This window comes from Pangasianodon hypophthalmus, chromosome 6, assembly GCF_027358585.1.
Source record: "Pangasianodon hypophthalmus isolate fPanHyp1 chromosome 6, fPanHyp1.pri, whole genome shotgun sequence".
In the NCBI taxonomy this organism is placed as follows: domain Eukaryota; kingdom Metazoa; phylum Chordata; class Actinopteri; order Siluriformes; family Pangasiidae; genus Pangasianodon; species Pangasianodon hypophthalmus.
In genome coordinates this window covers 21564255-21583012 of record NC_069715.1, presented here as the reverse complement: position 1 = coordinate 21583012, position 18758 = coordinate 21564255, and the positions used below count along the sequence as shown (strand labels likewise).

Below are 18758 nucleotides of genomic sequence, written 5' to 3'. Positions count from 1 at the left end.
TAGGTGAATCTGAAAAATAGTCACATAGTTTGGCAATAAAGTAGGTGTAGCTCAAACTGGCAGCTTAGCGTATAAAATGGGTGATGTGTGACTTCTGTTGGCATTTACACATCAAGTGATGACATATCTCAGATGTGACCAAAACAACATATGGTATTTATGCTTGAGTACTGAGGAAACAGGCTATTAAAGGAATTAAACAGCTGTCAGGCCTCACATGATGTGAGGCTAAAAAAAACAGTCTGTCTGCTGTCTTTGGGACCATTTATGGACATCAGAGCATGCTCTAAAGTTCATAGATGAGAATGTGTTTTTTTTTTTTTTTATTATTTCAAATCTGAATGTCTTCAAATTATTGGCACTTATATATGCTTAAGTATTTTTACCAATATTGTTAGGCAGCCAGTTAACATAAACTAAGGATGTTGTTTGTCATATTTTTAAATTGTATGTTCACTGCTAACTAGCTGGCAAACTAGTGTTATCACAAAACTGCATTTTTGGCACCAGGTCGTATTCAATAGCATTCTGAAGGACATCTTAGAGTTCATATATGGGCTCAAACACCCACTGGTCTGAAAGCATACCCTCCTCCAAAATCAGGCTCTAAGGGGTTAATCAGTGAATACTCACATTAGGTTATAAATGCTATATTTATTTCTTGTAGTTAGTTTTGGTATCCATACATGAAACATTTTGGCCAGGGGGAAAAAAGCAGTCGCAGGAATTGATCTTTTTGACATTTTAATAATAATTTTGTTACTTTCTAAATAAGAGGATCTGCACAAAATTACAGCAACGTAAAGAACATGAACACACAAAAATAGAGTGAGGCTAAAAGGCTTATCTATTTAAAAAAAAAAAAAAAAAAAGTAGCTGAATGTTGGGTATGTGAGGCCTGACGGTGAAGTTCAGCGTTTCATTTAATTCAACTACTACTTTAATCTACATTTTCACACTCAGTGAATGTTGTGTCACATTTTCCATTGCTAAATAGCTTTATATAGAGAGTGTAGACGTGGCCTGTGTATACATTTACAGCATGTCAGGTATACACATATTTTACAGAAACTCAACCGTTATGATTTAGTAATGTAGACTATTTTACCTCCAAAATCATAAAATATGTATCTTTAGATCTTACAGTCACAGATTTCAGGATGTATTGGTGAAACTCACAACCAAGGAGATTCATAAATATAAATATTGCTTCTTAAGGAATCAGATAAATGTACATATTTCATCTCATTTAAATATTTCTAAAACACAATTTGGCAAACCGCACCATTTCAGTCCCATAACTTTATAAAATTCCATACATTTCTATAGAAATCATTAAAAATACTGTGCTTTAGGTTTTTGCTGTCGTACTCTATTGTAAAATAATCTCTATTTAAAAAGGGTCGACACAAAGCAGCGTGACTTGGGCAGCAAGTTTCCTTTCCACTCCCAACAAATAATAATAATAATAATAATATTAATAATAATAATAATAATAATAATAATAATAATCCATAGTAGATCTCTAAAATCATTCATTCATGGTCCATCTGAAAATTCACACACAAACACACACTTGTTAAAATATTACTGGGATGGAATAAAGTGAAGGAATGTTTAGAATCAAAATAAAAATCAACCTAAAAACACTGAATGAAATAAAAATGAACACTTCATAATCACTGTCATTTGTTCTGAGTCTGGAGAAATCTGCCTAAGTAGGCAACGTTTTTAATAAAGAAATAAAGGCTATGTCACGGTCTCACACTCCTTTCCATACCTTCTTTCTCTCTCTTCTGCTTTTTCGCCACACGCGTTTATCTAACCTCCCGTATCTATTTTTCTGTCTCATTCTTTCTCCCTATCTTTTTTCCCCCAGTATATTGTGAATTTTTCCACCATTCTCTTCTCATTTCATGTCTTTCTCCAGCTCTTTCTCCCCATGTTTCTCCTTCTCTCTCTTCCACTTCATGTATTTCCCACCTTTCTTCTCCTCCCACCCCGTCTTTCTTCCTCTCACCCTGTGCTCTCCACTTTCTGTATTTCTCAACCTCTCTCTTATTCCTCTCATTCTTTGTCTGTGAGAAGACTATAGGTGATAATCGGTGATATGAGGACTGAATATCAGCACGTCTACTCATAAGTAGGAGTTAAAACTTTTGCACTAGTTATGTATTTTTATAAATGGATAAAATATTTTGTTTTACAGTAACTATGGTCACATTGTTCAAAATATAAAATCACAAAAATCCCCCATAATGTTCCTGATTAACAATAAATTTGTTTATAATAATGACAGTGATAAATCTTTCTATTTATACTCTGCCTTTCTCATACGCAAGGTCACTTTACAGTTCTAAAAATATAATCTGTATGGATAATCTGGAGCAATGCTTTTACGGCAAGTTAGGCTTATATTAAGGAAGGAAGAAAGAAAAGACTAGAGAGATGGAGTAAGACATAAATGAGGGGAAAAAAGTAAAGGAGTGATTAAGAAAAGACAGAAAGAAAGTAAAGACAATAAAAATGGGAAAGAAAAGATGGAGAAATACAGCAATAAGAAAGAGTGTCTTCTCACTTATGCAACGCTGGAAGCTGGAAAACGATGTGTAAAAAGATTATGAAAGAGAACAGAAGAGAAGTCACTGCTTAATGGATGAAATATCAGTTAAGACATCTTAAGACATGAGGGCATATTTGTTATAATAAAATAGGATAATTTAATGATATAACTTCATTTTGTGGATCGGCACAGTGTGCGTTGTTTTTGTTACAACTGAATTTTAAGTATTCTAAGTGCTTTAATTTGATGTTTTATGTTTGACCAGCATCACACTCTTTAAATGTTCAGATGTTCAGGTTCTTTGGTTGTCCTTTTGGGGGAACTTTTAAAGGTTTTACACACAAAAACCCACAACAGCTTGAGTATTTGCTATCAGAAAGGGTTGCTTCAAGAGAACCCCTTGAAGAGCCATTTTCCTAAGCATGTAACAATGAATGAATGAACGAAAGAATGCAGAAAATCAGAGATGTGGAGTGAGAGACATGAGAGGAAAACTGAGAGAAAGAAAAGAGATGAAAAGAAATTATGAAGAGAAAGAAAGGGAGAGAAGGAGAGAAGGCAAAAATAGGGGTGGGAAACTGATAGAGAAAGAGAAAGGAAGGAGGAAGAAAAGTGAGAGACATGGACAAAGACAGTAGTAGGGGGATCATCTCGTACCTCATACATGGAAATAAATAATGCAGACGGCTACAATTCTAGAAATCTATTGCGATAGCATGATTATAAATGAGAGAGTCTGTTTGGAAAAAAAGAGTAGTGGCACACTTGATTTTGAGTTATTCTGAGCTGATAAATGGATAAATCCACCCTTCAGTCACAAGGAAGACGAGAAGGAAAAAAGGGACAAACACACACACACACACACATACACACACGCACGCGCGCACACACACACACACACACACACACACATACATACATACCCACACCCATACACAGAGGAGGGGCTGCTACACTGGTTATCCTGTCCTGATATGACAGGTCTGTAAGTGTGTGCGTGTGTGTGTGTGTGTGTGTGTGTGTGTGTGTAAGCTGTGACTAGGCATGTGCCGATGTCAGTTATCACGATATTCAGCACATATCATCATGACTCCTGTGCTCCATTCAGGAGATACTCAGCATGTTTGGCGATGAAGTACTTAATGTCCCTTTCAGAAAGCAGCATGAGGATAGATGTCTTCTAAGAGCACTGTGTTGAAGAATATAATCGCATAATTCTGTTCACCAGCCATAGCTGGCAGGACTGGGGAATAACAATTTAGCAGTGTAACATTAAAAACAATATAGTGGTATGATTATAAACCATAATGAAATGTTTGTCCTGATTATCGCGATACTGAAAACTCGAATATCGGCTCATGCCCAGCTGAGACGGTTTCTCAAGGTTGTCTGCAGATCACAGACCACCAGTGTTGTTGAGCTTGTGTATGAAAAAAGAAGGTGTGTCATGGAAGTCTTGAAACAGGAAGAAGAAGGTCATTGGCTTTCGTATATGCACATGTTTCTTGTTAGCCAGCTAACTAACCTGACAGGATTTTAACCAAATTTTGAAGTAATATTTGTAAATAAATAAATGATCACATCTGCATTCCTAACACTAGGAAGCTAGAAATTCTGAAAGAACTTATGACAGAATTTCTGAGTTATATTTCTATTTATGTCATATGTTTATATTCTTTAGCGCTAACAACCACGGCTCTGCAGTCTGTAGACAGACTGTCCTTCCATTTTTGGCTTGGGTCTCATTCACACATACACACACAGAAGTGAAGAAAGGAAAAAGAAAGAACACAACCTGACAATCTGACACGTCTTTTTGTTCCAGTGTGTGTTTGCTGCATCCATAAAGTTAACCGCCGGACATTTTTATAGTGATGAAATATTTTTTTTCTAGCAAAGATAGAAAAAAGCCTCCAGCTCAGCTGGCGATCTGAAAAAGTCTGAGTGGTCCCAAATGAATCAGAAGTTTTTTGTTTTTTTTTTTAAACTCACACACTCGTTCACACGCTTGGGAAGGACGTGTGAAAAGCGAGAGTGTCCTTACTGATAGTCCTTCCTGCTCAGCATTTGTGTAGGGAGAGACAGAAGGCAAGGGAAGAAAAAGTGCACTCGTCTTTGCTTTATCTGTCCATCAGCAGCTTAAGAGCCCTCTCGATGTTCATGCGATGGCCAACGCGTGTCACTCCTAAATCGATGAGGTCGTCTTTTTGCAGGTTTGGCAGGTGAGATCCCTCGATCTCGTTCTCCATGAAGGCGTCTCTGTGTTCGGCCATGTTGAGGCTCTCCAGCCAGTCAGCGACGTCGTGCTTGGACCACAGCAGGACAGGCTTGCTGGAGAACGGCTTGGAGTTGGATGAAGACGAGGATGAGGAGGACGAATGCAAGAGTGAGAGAGGAGACGCTGAGCGGCTTCCAAATGGGCAAAGAGGTGGGGTCGGTACCGGAGAAGAAGCAGGGCCTGGTGTGGAGGGTGTGGGACTTGATGAAGGAGGGGAGGTGACAGAAGGAAGGATGGAGGGAGGAGTGGATGGAGTGGTGAACGTTAGAGCAGTGGAGCGCTGGGTACCTGAGACAGAGGGAATGGCAGAATCCCTAAAGAAAGAGAGAGAAAGACAGAGTAAAGGTGGAGAAGGAGAAGAACAGATATATATATATATATATATATAGAAGATAGAGAGTCAGAGAGAGAGAGATGAAGAATGAAGGAGAAAAGTGAAAAAAGTGAGTGAGGAGGAGAGTGATAAGACAAAAAGTGTAGGAAGTTTAAATAAGAGAATGAAAAAGAGAAATGGGAAACAGAGAGAGTTAATCCACAGTTATTGATCATTAGACAAGGAGAAAATTTTAAATCAGCTTGAAGCTTATCACTTCACTATCTTGTACTTTATTTAAATGAATTAAATAAGAATAGAAATGTTACGCTTTTCATCATAATCCTTTTTCATTGGCACTTTGTCCTAGGCATTATAGTTGTATTGTTCTTACTTCGTATTATTTTACATTCTCATATCTTTTTTTTTTTGTCTTTTATGATTTTATTTTTCTGTGAAGAATGATTACACACTTGCATGCACACACACGATTAACAATATTTGATAACTATACATTAACTATGCAAAAAAGACACTGTCAGTGCTGGCCCCCAACCCTCAATTGCTTGGAATGTGTATTTAAAAAAAAAAGTATATATACACTCACTGAGCTCTTTATTAGGAACACCTGTACACCTACTCATTCATGCAGTTATCTAATCAGCAAATCGTGTGGCAGCAGTGCAATGCATTAAATAATACAGATACGGACCAGCAGCTCCGGGTAATGTTCACATCAGCCATCAGAATGGGGAAAAATTGTGGTTTCAGGGATTTTGAATGTGGCATGATTGTTGATGCCAGACGGGCTGGTTTTTCTATTTCTATAACTGTTGATTTTCTCCTGGGATTTTCACGCCAACAGTCTCTAGAGTTTACTCAGAATGGGGCAATAAAGAAAAACATCCAGTGAGCGGCAGTTGTGTAGACGGAAATGTCTTGATGAGAGAGGTCAACAGAGAATGGACAGACTGATAGAATCTCAAGCTGAGAGAATGGCTACAGTAACTCAAATAACCACTCTGTACAATTGTGGTGAGCAGAAAAGCATCTCAGGATGCACAACACTTCAAACCTTGAGGCGGATGGGCTACAACAGCAGAAGACCACGTCGGGTTCCACTTCTGTCAGCCAAGACCAGAAAGCTGAGGCTGTAGTGAGCCCAGGCTCACCAAAACTGGACAGTTAAAGACTGGAAAAATGTAGCCTGGTCTGATTTCGATTTTTGCTGATGCACACAGATGGTAGGGTCAGAATTTGGCACCAACAGCATGAATCCATGAACCGAACCTGCCTTGTGTCAACAGTCCAGGTGGAGGTAGTGTGATGGTGTGGGGAATGTTTTCTTGGCACACTTTGGGCCTGTTAATACCAAACAATCATTGCTTGAATGCCGCAGCTATTTGAGTATTGTTTCTGACCATGTGCATCCCTTCATGGCCACAATTTACCCTTCCCAGTCACCACATCGGACACCAATAGAACACTTTGGTTTGTGGTAGAACAGAAGATTCACAGCATGAAAGTACACCTGAAACCTGCTGTTTTGAGAGCAAAGGGAGGCCCTACCCAGTATTACTATAGTGTTCCTAATAAAGTGCTCTGTGAGTGTATATAGTAGAACATTATGGACTTGAAATACACACACACAAAAATTGAAATCACAAGTGCAGATGCCTATCTGTCTTTAAGTACGTGCATGTATGCTGTTGATAGAAATTAGACTTTAATCCTCTCATCTTATATCGCCACTGGCCATCGGCTGCATGTAACTTTTAACCAATTACGAGCACATGCCTAGTGTAAGTGAAAGATCTTTCTGTTTTATTTGAAGAACCTCTGCTTGTGTGTGTGTTTGTGTGATAGAAGCTGACCTGGACATGTGGCTTAAGCTTTGTTATTTCAGGTTATTTCAAGACGACCTAGTTACTTCTCAAATCGAATATACATGTATATACTGTATACACACATAGCTTGAAACAAGCTGTTAAAGGGGTTTGTAATTTCCATATACAGCCACTAGAGGGAGCAGTCACATTGTGTAACTGCACACATATGCAGGCATATGGTTGTTCTATTCCAGCTCAAAACACGAGAATGAATGCAATAAAGAAATGAAGGATGAGGACTGACCTGCTTAGGTGTGTGAAGTGGAACAATAAAAATACACAAGTATGACTGTTCAGTACAGCGTACAGCTTCCTATTTTCAGCAACAGTGTGACAGTTCAGTTGTTTGATGGGAAAATGTGAAAATATCTTTTCAAGTGGATCACCCCTAGCCTTGAGTAATTTATGACAACAATGTAAAAACAAAGCTCTTTCTTACACCACACACACAAATTATCTATTATTTTGTCATTCTCTCTAAAAGTATAGCATTGAACAACTATTTCAACTATCAATAGTACTGTGTACAATATACTCAGACACAGACAGCAAACACATTATATAGTAGAGTACACACCCAGCCTCCACCTGATGTGGTCTTCTGCTGTTGTAGCTCATTCACCTCAAGGTTTGATGTGTTATGCTTACTGAGATGCTTTTCTGCTCACCACGGTTGTTAAGAGTGCTTATTTGAGTTACTATAGACTTCCTGTCAGCTCACACCAGTCTGGACATTCTCCTCTGATCTCTGGTGCAGCAAGGTGTTTCAGCCTGCAGACCCTCCTCACACAGGATGTTTTTTGTTTTTTTGCACCATGATTATGTGTAATCTCTACAGACTGTTGTGTGTGAAAATCCCAGGAGATCAGCAGTTTCTGAAATACTCAAACCAGCCCTTCTGGCACCAACAACCATGCCACATTTAAAGTCACAGAGATCACTTTTTTTTTTTCCCTAAGCTGATGTTTGATGTGAATATTACCTGAAGCTCAAGAACTGTATCTGCATGATTTTATGCATTGTGCTGCTGCCACATGATTGGCTGATTGTTGGATAACTGCATAAATGAGCAGGTGTACAGGTGTTCCTAAATATGATCATATTTACATTTATTTCATTATTTCATTTACTAAAATAGTAAGTAAAAACAGAAATGCTACTCAATAATTTTATAACAGAGCTGAATAAGTCTGCAATTAAAGTGGCAAATATTAATTAAACAAATTAATGTCATGTTTATAATGGCCAGCATTACAGTGCTCACCTGCGGTGTACTTTTATTCTTTTCATTAGGCAACAGTGTGATATACAGTGTCAGAAACCACATGATCAAGTCTGTTTAAGGCTAGTTAACATTTCGGTAGACATTGTTTATGGTGAGTGGGTGATCATTTGTCTTTAGCAGAATGCTCACTGTTGTTAATAATCTAGTGCAATAGTGCAAAACTAAAGGTTTCCATAAATACACATGTCCTACCTGCAGTGGGTCATTATTTCCTGTCACACTTATTGGGTCAATTAGAATTTTGCCTGGTAAGTCAGTTGAAATAGTAAAATATTTTATCATTTACTTTACCTAAACACATTTCGAGCCAAACTAGGTAAATACTCCCATTTATATTGGGTCATTCCACCTGGGTTGTGTCCTGTGAACTAGGTCACCTCAAATTTGCTAGCAGTAAACAAGCTACCTGCCAACTAGGCTAGCATACATACTAGCATTAGTAAAAAGGCTAACCCCTGATTCACCCTTTTTTTTGGGGCACACACAACCACACTAGGCTAGCCCACCAACCAACATTATGGTATGCAAGTCGACCCACACACTAGCATTGTTGCTAGCATTACAGTAAACATTCCAAGCCAGCAACTAGCATCACAATAAACAGGCTGATTCATAAACAGTCACATTGCAAGGGCTGTTACAGTCAAAAGGGCAGTCATATGCATAAGCAACCATTTTTACTATAATGATGATATAAATAATGATATTTAATGAGTTACTGTGTTTGCACAGAGACGGCCAGCACTCATCACAGCAAATGCACCATTACAAGGCAACAAAAAATCGTCATAATACCAGAAACATTCATTTTATCATAAACTTTTAACAATCATATTTATTTTTGTTTACATACAGTAAAGTTTCTTTCTAATGTTTTCATTTTTAGTATTAATTAGAAGACTGCTACATAATTTTAAAAATGTAAAAAATAAAGTATGCCATAAATGACATTTATTTTGTCATTTTCCAACTTCAAAAAGGGGTCCATATGTTTCAGTAACAAAAACTAAAACATTGTTTTCACACTGAGCTTGCATGACAAACATTACAAAGGTTGTTGCATCAAGTAATTTAAATAATGTTACATTTTATGTTCATTCAAAGTCTATTGTCAATGTTCTGAACGTGATGAGCAGATGAGCTAATTATCCTTTATTTTAAGAATTTAAAAGAATTATGTTATAATACATTAGCCAGTATGTTGAATTACTGTTTTAAATCCCTATCTAAATGCACCATTTCACATCCATGAGTGATAGACACATTTGGTAATAGTACATGGGTAAATCTTTGACTTTTCTGAATATCTACTGAAGAAAATAGTGCAATGTGACTTTTCAATGTATTCAATATCATTTAGCCCTAAAAGTAAACTAAAATACATGTGTGTGTCCAGACTGTGAGTCTGGACATGGACAATCCCAAATCCCTCTGCTTGTGACTACTGAGCAAGAAAGGGACACTACATATATCATATATACACTCAACGTTCACTTTTTTTAGGAACACCTGTGCACCTGCACGTTCATGCAGTTATCTAATCAGCCAATTACGTGGCAGCAGCGCAATGCAAAAAATCATTCAGATACAGGTCATGATCTTCAGTTAATGTTCACATAAACCATTGGAATGGGGGAAAATGTGTGATCTCTGTGACTTTAACTGTGGCATGGTTGTTGGTGCCAGATGGCCTGGTGTGAGTATTTCAGAAACTGCTGATCTCCTGGGATTTTCACACATAACAGTGTCTAGAGTTTACACAGAATAGTGTGAAAAACAAAAAACACTGATTGAGCAACAGTTCTGTGGGTGGAAATGCCTTGTTAGTAATAGAGGTGAGAGGAAAATGCTGCCATATGATTCGCTAATTAGATAACTGCATGAATGTGCAGGTGTACAGGTGTTCCTAATAAAGTGGACAGTGAGTGTATATGCCATATATATATATATATATATATATATATATAACATGCAAATTACTACAAAATTGTCGCTCACCTGTTTGTAAAGCTCCTGGGTCCTGTTGGAGAATCAAGGGAATCACCCTGCTTTGGGGATTTTTCCCTATTCATGTGCTGCAGGATGGAGCTCAGCTCACTAATAACATTTGCCTTAGGATCCGGATTAGATGAGGGGGGGCTGCGGAGCTCAGGAGGTTCCCTCCAAAGCTTAGAAGCTCGCTGTGTGGGTGTTTTGGGGGGCTCTGATTGTAGTGGAGGAGGTGCAGGTGGGGGTTGATTGAAGGATTCGGGACTTTCCTCAATCAAGGGGTCCCTGTAAAGTGCATTGCTCTTGTTGATGATGGGCTTCATTTTTGGCTTGGGCGGCACAGGGGGTCGGTCCACCAGGAAGACCTGCCCGTCTGCATAGACTGTGCAGGTGTCCAAAGCCTCACTGCCTTCTGAAGACAGTGTTGAGATGCTGGACACGGTAGAGATGGTGCTGGTGGTTTCTAGGTGGGGGTCTCCGCTACTTCGGCTATCCATTTCTATTCCAGAGTCCGTGATTGGCTCAAAGCTCTCAGAAGGTGGTGGAGGGTAGCTGGAAGGGGGAATGCAGTTTAAAATCCCAGGACGTTTCAGTTCTGCATTGATGGGTGGAGGAGCATGGGGGTGGTATGGAGGCAAAGGTCCCCCTGGTATACTGTTTTTCCTCTGCTTAAGAATCTCTGCTACCTGGTCTTCAGGAATGTCAATACTGTTGGCAAACTCCAAAGGAGGTGGTAAAGGTTCAGCAAACACAAATTCCTCATCAATATCGACTGAGGCCAGTGGTGGAGGGGGAATTCGGAAAGGCAGTTTGATAGGCTCATCCACTGATCCACCTGCTGTGATACTTTTTGTTCTGGCTGGGGCAGGTGTCTGGGGGTTGGGAGCTGAAGGCGGCTTGGAATCTGAGTCTCTTAGTTCTGTGTCCTGTTGAGGTGCCATTTCCTCTTTCCCTTCATCATTTACATTATTTTCTTCCACCTTCACTCCATCCACTGTGTGCACCATCAACAATCCTGCTGGCTTCTGCTGTGATGTATCTACAATGTCAATCACCATGTTCTTCTTTTCCTCTACTTGCTTGCTATTTTTTGTACCTTCTGCTTCATATTTAGCCTCTGTCAACTGCCTCCGAAGACCAGACCGGCCTGTACAAACAGAGGCAGCAAATTTGGCCTCAATGCCTGAGCGAAGCTTGGTATCAATAAACAGGGGTTGATTGATATCTGGTTTGTGAGGCTCCACCTTTGGGGGAGGTGGAGGAGGTTGTGCTTGCTCTTTAATAGCTCTGTCTCGGGCTGCCAGAGCCAAAGCTAATGGGGAGTTGGGATCAAGAGCTTTACCTGTAACCGGGTGTAGGTATCCTTCACCATTGGTGCTATAGGTCTTTATTGTTGCTGGAAGGCTGACTGGACTATCCAGATCAGGGCAGTTCCTTGTTCGTGTGTTCAGAGGTTCACGTACAATCACAGGTTCAGGGGTGTTAAAGTCTGTCACATTGCCCCCACTACCACTCTCACTTCCTCCACCTTCTTCACTCTCACCTCCAGCTCCTTGTGAAGCAGTAAGAAGTGAAGCAGGTGGTGCCATGAGTGTCCGAAGCCCTTCATCATTTGCAAACATTCCTTCATCAATGGACTTTGACTGGCGCAAACGAGGGGTTGGAGTGGGCATTGGTAAATCCTCATCCCCCAAATCTGTGGAAATAAATGCGGGGGAGTTCCTACGTGCTTCCAGCCTCTTTTCTCGATCTCTTACCGCCCCAGCAATAGCAGCTGCAAAAGGATTATTTACACTGAGTGTATCCTCAGGTCTCAGCTGGCCTGGATGATCTAGAGTGCTTGTCTCAATCTCCATGCTGCTTCCCTGGCTACTTTTTCCACTGCTGCTAGTGGATGGTTCTTTGACAATGATAGTGGGGATCGGAATGGAGCAGGTCTTCTCGGGACTATCTTCCACATTTGGCTGCTTTACTAACATCCCTTTCCTGCGTGCTGGCTTGGCTGGGACATAAGGTGCCTTATTTCCTACTTCCGAATATGGGTTCTCAGGGACTGAGGCCCTGTTTCGATTTCGGGAATTGTGCTGGTTTGATATGGAGTTTGAAGGGTCGTACTGGTCTAAGTTCTGTCGCAGGAAACCACCTCGACCTCTGTTGATGGTGTTTGTATTTCCATACCCTCTGCCTGCTTGGGGTTGCATAAAGCCAGGCTGGTTGTTACTATAGCCTCGGCTATTGGGGGCACTGGGGCTAAAAGGGGGTGATGGAGGGGAGATGCCAGGTGGAGGTGGAATGTCTTCTGATGTATCAGGCATTGAAAGGCTCCGTGTGAACTTTAGCAATGGAGGAGTCAGGAACTGCTTTTCCTCTTCCGTAATACCTAGACAATACAAACAGGGCATATGTTATTTGACTATCATAACCAATTAAAACAAAAATTTTAATATTCAAGTTAGCCAATTCATAACCTTAAATGCCTTTCAGTGTTTTGTGAGGCATATCCAAAATTATGTATATACTGTACATGCATGTGCTCTTGGCCCAGTGGTTGTGGTGGGTCTGATAAGAAGTGACATCAATTGCATAATTCCCTGCCTTAGGCCATTTGGTCTGAGAGGCATTTGAAGGACCATAAATAATAAAATTATCACTTATTAAAATGCACTTTACAGTTGCATAATTACTTCCAAGAGCTCTAGCAAAGGAATTTGGAGTGGCAATCAGATCAGCCTAATTTAATGATAATGAACTTAATGAACTAGGCTCAGCTGGCAAGACAGAACCTGTTGTGTGATAAAAAGTGTAATCTGCCCTGGGAATAGCGATCAACAAGTGTAAAAATAGAACCACAGGAGCTTTCTGGTTGAATAAAGAATCTGTGCCATGAATTAAGCACATTATTATTGACCTGGGATATAGTCCATAAAGTTGCATTCTTCAGCTTCTAATATCAACAAACTACAGACTTGCAAGGTTCTTGCAGAAAACATGATGTTCTCAACCTTTAAATGTTTCAGGACTAACCCTTCCATTGAAAGGTGCCTAAATTGAAATGTATATTTTGTAAATTTAACTAAGCATAGTTATAAGAAAATAAATAACATCATACAGCTCTGTCTGTAGTGCTGTAAGGTCTCTAACACAAAAGAAGTAAGGTTGTTTTAAAACTACTACTTTACCAGACTGTCATTCATTTCACATAAGTGCTGATAATAAGTTATACTATACAGTAGATAGCAATTGTTTTCACAGAAGGGGACTTTTAACTTTGCTACAAGAGACAATATATTGTAAATCATAATGAAATGTGATTGTGTCTTACTTACCAATGGACTTCTGTCTCTTCATTGTTCCCTTTGGTATACCCAAGTATGCTCCTTGTGGGCCGCTAGGAACGGTGGGAGGAACGACAGCTACACCTTGCCGTTCATACATGGCCTGGAAAATAGAAATATAAGCATTCAGTATCATAAGTACATAAATAAATATAATCAGACTCACCCCAACAGAGGATATTATACAGCTTAACTGGGACACATCAACAGTGCTTGTATTTATGTGGCCTATATAGTGAGTAAGGAGTAGGAGGCAATTTCAAACACGTTCAAAAACAGTGGTAATACGATAAAATGCAGGAATTACATTGAAATCAGTAGGCGTGACCAAGCAGCGGCTGGAGGGGCGAGGCTTAATGGTGGCCACTCTCATGTCCGCTGAGCCGTTGTCCCTTGCGTTTTTCTGGGACGGAGGCACTTCGTCCACTTTATCTGCGACATACAAAAAAACACTGCAAACTGAAAAACAGGATAAGGATATTGACAACTTTTGACTCCTAAAAATGGAAAATCTCCATGGTGCCAAAAGCTGATAATTGCATTAATCTTTTCATCAAAGGACACTTTTGATGAAATTAAAAGCAATAATAAATGTAATAGACAAAAAAGGGAATACAGCCCTCAAAGCCGTGCAAGCTCTGTAGAATTTTGTGCTCTATGCTTTAGCCACTGCTGCATGCGAGCGATTCACTGTTTTTTTTTTGTTTTGTTTTGTTTTGTTTTTATTCCATTATATATTCTTTTGTTTTCTGTTCAAAGCCTCCATGCATTTTTGTGTGATTACTTAGTGTGACTTGAAAAACAATCCTCTTCTTCAGACCCTCAACATTAGACGACTGTGTATCTACACAGAGACGGGGAGAGAAGCATGATTTAGCGCTCAAGACGCTGAACCCACACACTCTTCTACAGACTCTAAATATATTGTACATATATTTACACGCTCTACATACTGTATACATACCTGCATACTCACATTCATAAACACAGGCATTTAGATGACACTCAATTCACACAAGAACCCAGATTATTTATGTTACATTTCTATGAATTTTTTTTTAATCAAAGCACCTGTTTATATATTTTTCATACTATTCTTACAATTCTTGCTATTATCAATAGTGCATGTGAGGAATTAATTATCAATTGCAATTGACTGAATTAAACTGATCTCTTCACTTTTTGAATGTTTTTTTCTTGAATGATTTCATCTGGCCAGAACTGGGCAGGACAATATTTGGAGTAGGTGACATAAGGTCATCCCATGTATGAATCAGCCATTTTGTATACAACATATTGAGGACCACAGTTGGCACCTGTCTAGCTCAGTTGGTAGTGCTTGGGACTCTTGATCTCAGGATCATGAGTTTGAGCCCCATGCTGGGCACCAACCTTAGCCACTGGGGGTGCACAGGCTGGTGCACCCTAAGTGCCAGTCCCAAGCCCAGATAGATGGGGAGGGTTGCATCAGGAAGGGCATCCATTGTAAAACCTGTGCCAAATCAATATGCAGACAGTGGAAAGGTGATCTGCTGTGGCAACCCCTACTGGGAGCAGATGAAAGAACAGCAATATTTTGAGCACTGCAGTTGTTCAATGGGTCTTCAACTTCTTTTTGAAATGGTTCCAGCTTTTTAAAGGGGCGGCACTTGGAACCCTAGTTTAAATGGAAATGTTCAGATCAAGAGTGACAAACTAAAGAAGGCTTTAGGGTGTGTAATGTACCATTATTTTACTAAGACTGTATGTATTGTCATGGGAAATATAAGAAGAGATGGGAATTAGCTGAGTGGTTGCACTATGATGAGATAAGGCTAGCTGTATCCACTGCAATTAAATGCAAGGACAGTACAGCTCCAACTCCAAAGTGGCAATCCTGTTGTATCTGAAGCATTGCAGTGCTGATTGCAATATGATGCCATGCTAATACAACTTTTAAACCAGCTGGAACTGGTACAGCAGCAGTCATGCAACCTTTTCTCAATTTTGGTGCTTGCCATGATGGCTCTGTAAACATGCACATAAACATAAGTGCTGACCACACAGTCCTATTGGTTGCACTGATCTAGCTATCTGATAACAGCATGATTTTTTTCACCTAACCTATATCATTCTGCTGACCACAGGGTCACTAAGTAAGCAACAGTGGTGTTACTACAAGCTGTTTTGAATCGTTAACCAGAAAAATTACCTAAGCAGCAAAATGATGCTACACTTATTGCTGCTACACTGCACAATAATTTACAGACAGTTGTTGCACTAGTTTTTCCACAAAAGACTGTTCTGTTGTCCTGACTAACTAATGTGCACTGCCCTGTGTATTTACTGAAACATTTTATTAATTTAATTTTTTTATATTATATTTTTTATTTTTATTATTTTCTTTTGCACACTCGTCTCACACTGTTGTGCATATGCACATTATGTAGTATTGTGTACTGTACTACTATATTATTATGAGTTGCACCATGGTCCTGGCGAAACAACATTTCGTTCCAATGTATACAAGCTATACAAAGGAATGACAATAAAAACCACTCGACTTGAAATTAGGAAAGATTAAAAAGTCTTAGAAAAGATAACAAACAATTTACATCCTATAGCCTACTTTGGTCATATTTGGAAGAATATTGTAATAATAATAATAATAATAATAATAATAATAATAATACAGTATTATTATTATTATTATTATTATTATTATTATTATTATTAAAACATTAGCCTAAATTGTAACTGTAAGCACTGAAAAATGTTAATTTTTTTTGTAGCAAACATCTAGGTCAGTGATGGGCAAAATGTTCTGCAGCAGTTTTAATCATCTCTTCAGTCAAACATAAGTTATACATAAGATTTAAGTATTAATACTTATAAGGTAATAATATTAACTTATAAGTATAAGTACAACTAGCCCCTATAGCCCCTACACTATAAATACTATCCTGCATTTACACTAAAGGGTGCACAAATTGGACTGTTAAACACTGTTGTTTCCACAGAGGGTGGAAAAACTATTCATTTAATTTGTAAGTAAAGTGATGAAGTTTCCAAAGAGTATTAGACTTAGTTGGTCTTTATTGTTGGTCTTAGCTAATGACATGAGCAATTCCTTTATTATTAATAATAATAATATTGTCATGACATAGGACAATGCACTTGAAAGGAAGGTGACATGGGCTGAGTTGCAGAAAGCTGAGCCCCACAGAATTAAGTTCATGCGGTGTATGATGTGCTTCCAAGCCCATCAATCCTTCACATGTAGGGAAAAATAGAGTCACCAGCATGTCCATTGTGCTTAAAGTGTGAACCATGGAGCATATCATAAGCAGCTATTCAAAGACATTAGGAGAGTGACACTACTGATGGCAGCATGATCAGGTCCTAAAGGTCATTGCAGAAGCAGAAGCCATCAGTACAGGAGTTGGGCATGCCAAGTAGTACCAGCCCACCAAGAGTGCCATCACCTTCGTTAAAGCTGGTGAGTAACCTCATTCCCCAGTGAAAACTGGCTGGCAACTATTGGTAGACCTTGAGCTGTGACTGAAGTTCATAGTGACACTGCAGCTACCACCTTGAGACCAGACATTGTCCTACTGTCCACCATAGTCCACCATACAAGTTGTCTTGCTGGAGCTCACAGTGCCTATTGGAAGAAGCCTTTAAAGGAAGCTTTACAAATATGAGGGTCTGGTCAGCGACTCGCAGCGGTTGGCTGGAAGACAAGGTGCTTGCCAATAGCGGCCAGATGCCAGGGCTTTACTGCCCTATCTCTAACCAGAGCCCTAAGCGAAATGAGCATCATAGGAGTGGAGGAGTAAAGAGCCATCCATACTATAACCAAAGTGGCAATGAACCTCAAGATAGCTGTGCCTCAAGAGAGGAGAACCATGGGGACAGTAGCAAGCTAGTCTCAGCTGGGTCACCAGGCTGGATGTTGAAAGATCTGAAACAGTGGGCACTGGTAGCTTGGTGTTTAAGACCCAGTTCAAATCCCAGCACTGCCAAACTGCCACTAGAGCAAGGTGCTGAACTCTCAACTGCTCAGTTATATAAATGAGATAAATGTCCTTTCACTTCTGAAAGTCGCCCTGGATAAGGGGGTGTGTCAAAGAAGCCCCGAAGCCGGTGGGGGAGGAGCGAAGCGGCGGAGCCAGAGGTGGAAGCGACGTTCTCCATGAAGCCAGAGGGAGGGACGGATGTTCTCCAAGAAGTAAGAGGGGGTAGCGACATCTTCAGCAGAACAGGGAGGCAGAGCGATGTCCTCAGTGGAGCATGGAGGTGGAGCGACATCCAAAGTACAGCAAGGAGGTGGATGGCGAGGCTGAGATCTGTAGTGGCGTCCTCTGCATGGCAGAGGGGCAGGGGAACCTCCTCAGCAGAGCAGGGAGGCAGAGCAATGTCTTCATAGGAGCAAAGAGGCAGAGCTACGTCCTCAGCGGAGCAAGGAGGCAGAGTGACATCCAAAGTGGGGCAGAGAGGGTGGGAGACGGCTCCATTCAGGACTAGAGCCCCCTCCCCAAAAAATTCCCAGAGGAGGCGCTTGACCTCGGGCCCAGCCATGAGTTGGTCCAGAAGGGTCTTGAGCCGGTCAAGCTGCCTCTGGTTCTCACGTATCTGCTTATCTTGGGCCCACATGCACTGCAGGAAATCTGCAGCATCCATGTTATTGGCCATGCTTTCTGTCATGTAATTGAAGAGGTGATGGATGCAAGTGAAGACTTTTATTGTGCACAATGTAAAAAGAACAAAACAGTGAGTACAAACCAAAACAGCAAAACGTACAGACTATGAGCAAGGCTATGGAAGGGAAAGTGACAAACAAACACGACAACAACAGAAGTATGACAATAAGGTACACAAAAACCAAAACTTAAATAGTGATGCTAATTAGTGGAAACACAGAGAAGGTGTGAGTGCTCAGTAAGACATGTAACATGGTCATGTGACATGCAGGGGCTGATGGGTAATGTAGTCCAGCACAGATTTCGGCATAACCATGACATTTGTGCCCTAATTAAATGTAATGTTCTCGATTAGCACACCCAAGACTAGAACAAGGGATTCAAATGGCAATGGAAAAAATTCCGAGCATATCCTTAACCATAA

The 18758-nt window shown here is 40.0% G+C and overlaps 1 protein-coding gene across 1 annotated transcript in view; it reads right to left on the bottom strand.

Moving 5' to 3' along the window:
• Window positions 1-524: 524 nt before the first annotated feature.
• The window catches only part of LOC113526575 (SH3 and multiple ankyrin repeat domains protein 2), an 88210-nt gene continuing 69976 nt past the window's right edge, over window positions 525-18758 (bottom strand). The window contains exons 20-24 of the mRNA XM_026913756.3: window positions 14437-14496; window positions 13960-14084; window positions 13644-13755; window positions 10327-12697; window positions 525-5155 (exon numbers count right to left, since the gene is read on the bottom strand). Of these exons, the coding sequence (XP_026769557.2) occupies window positions 4684-5155; window positions 10327-12697; window positions 13644-13755; window positions 13960-14084; window positions 14437-14496 (3140 nt within the window). The 3' untranslated portion in view covers window positions 525-4683. The remainder of the gene's footprint in view (window positions 5156-10326; window positions 12698-13643; window positions 13756-13959; window positions 14085-14436; window positions 14497-18758) is intronic.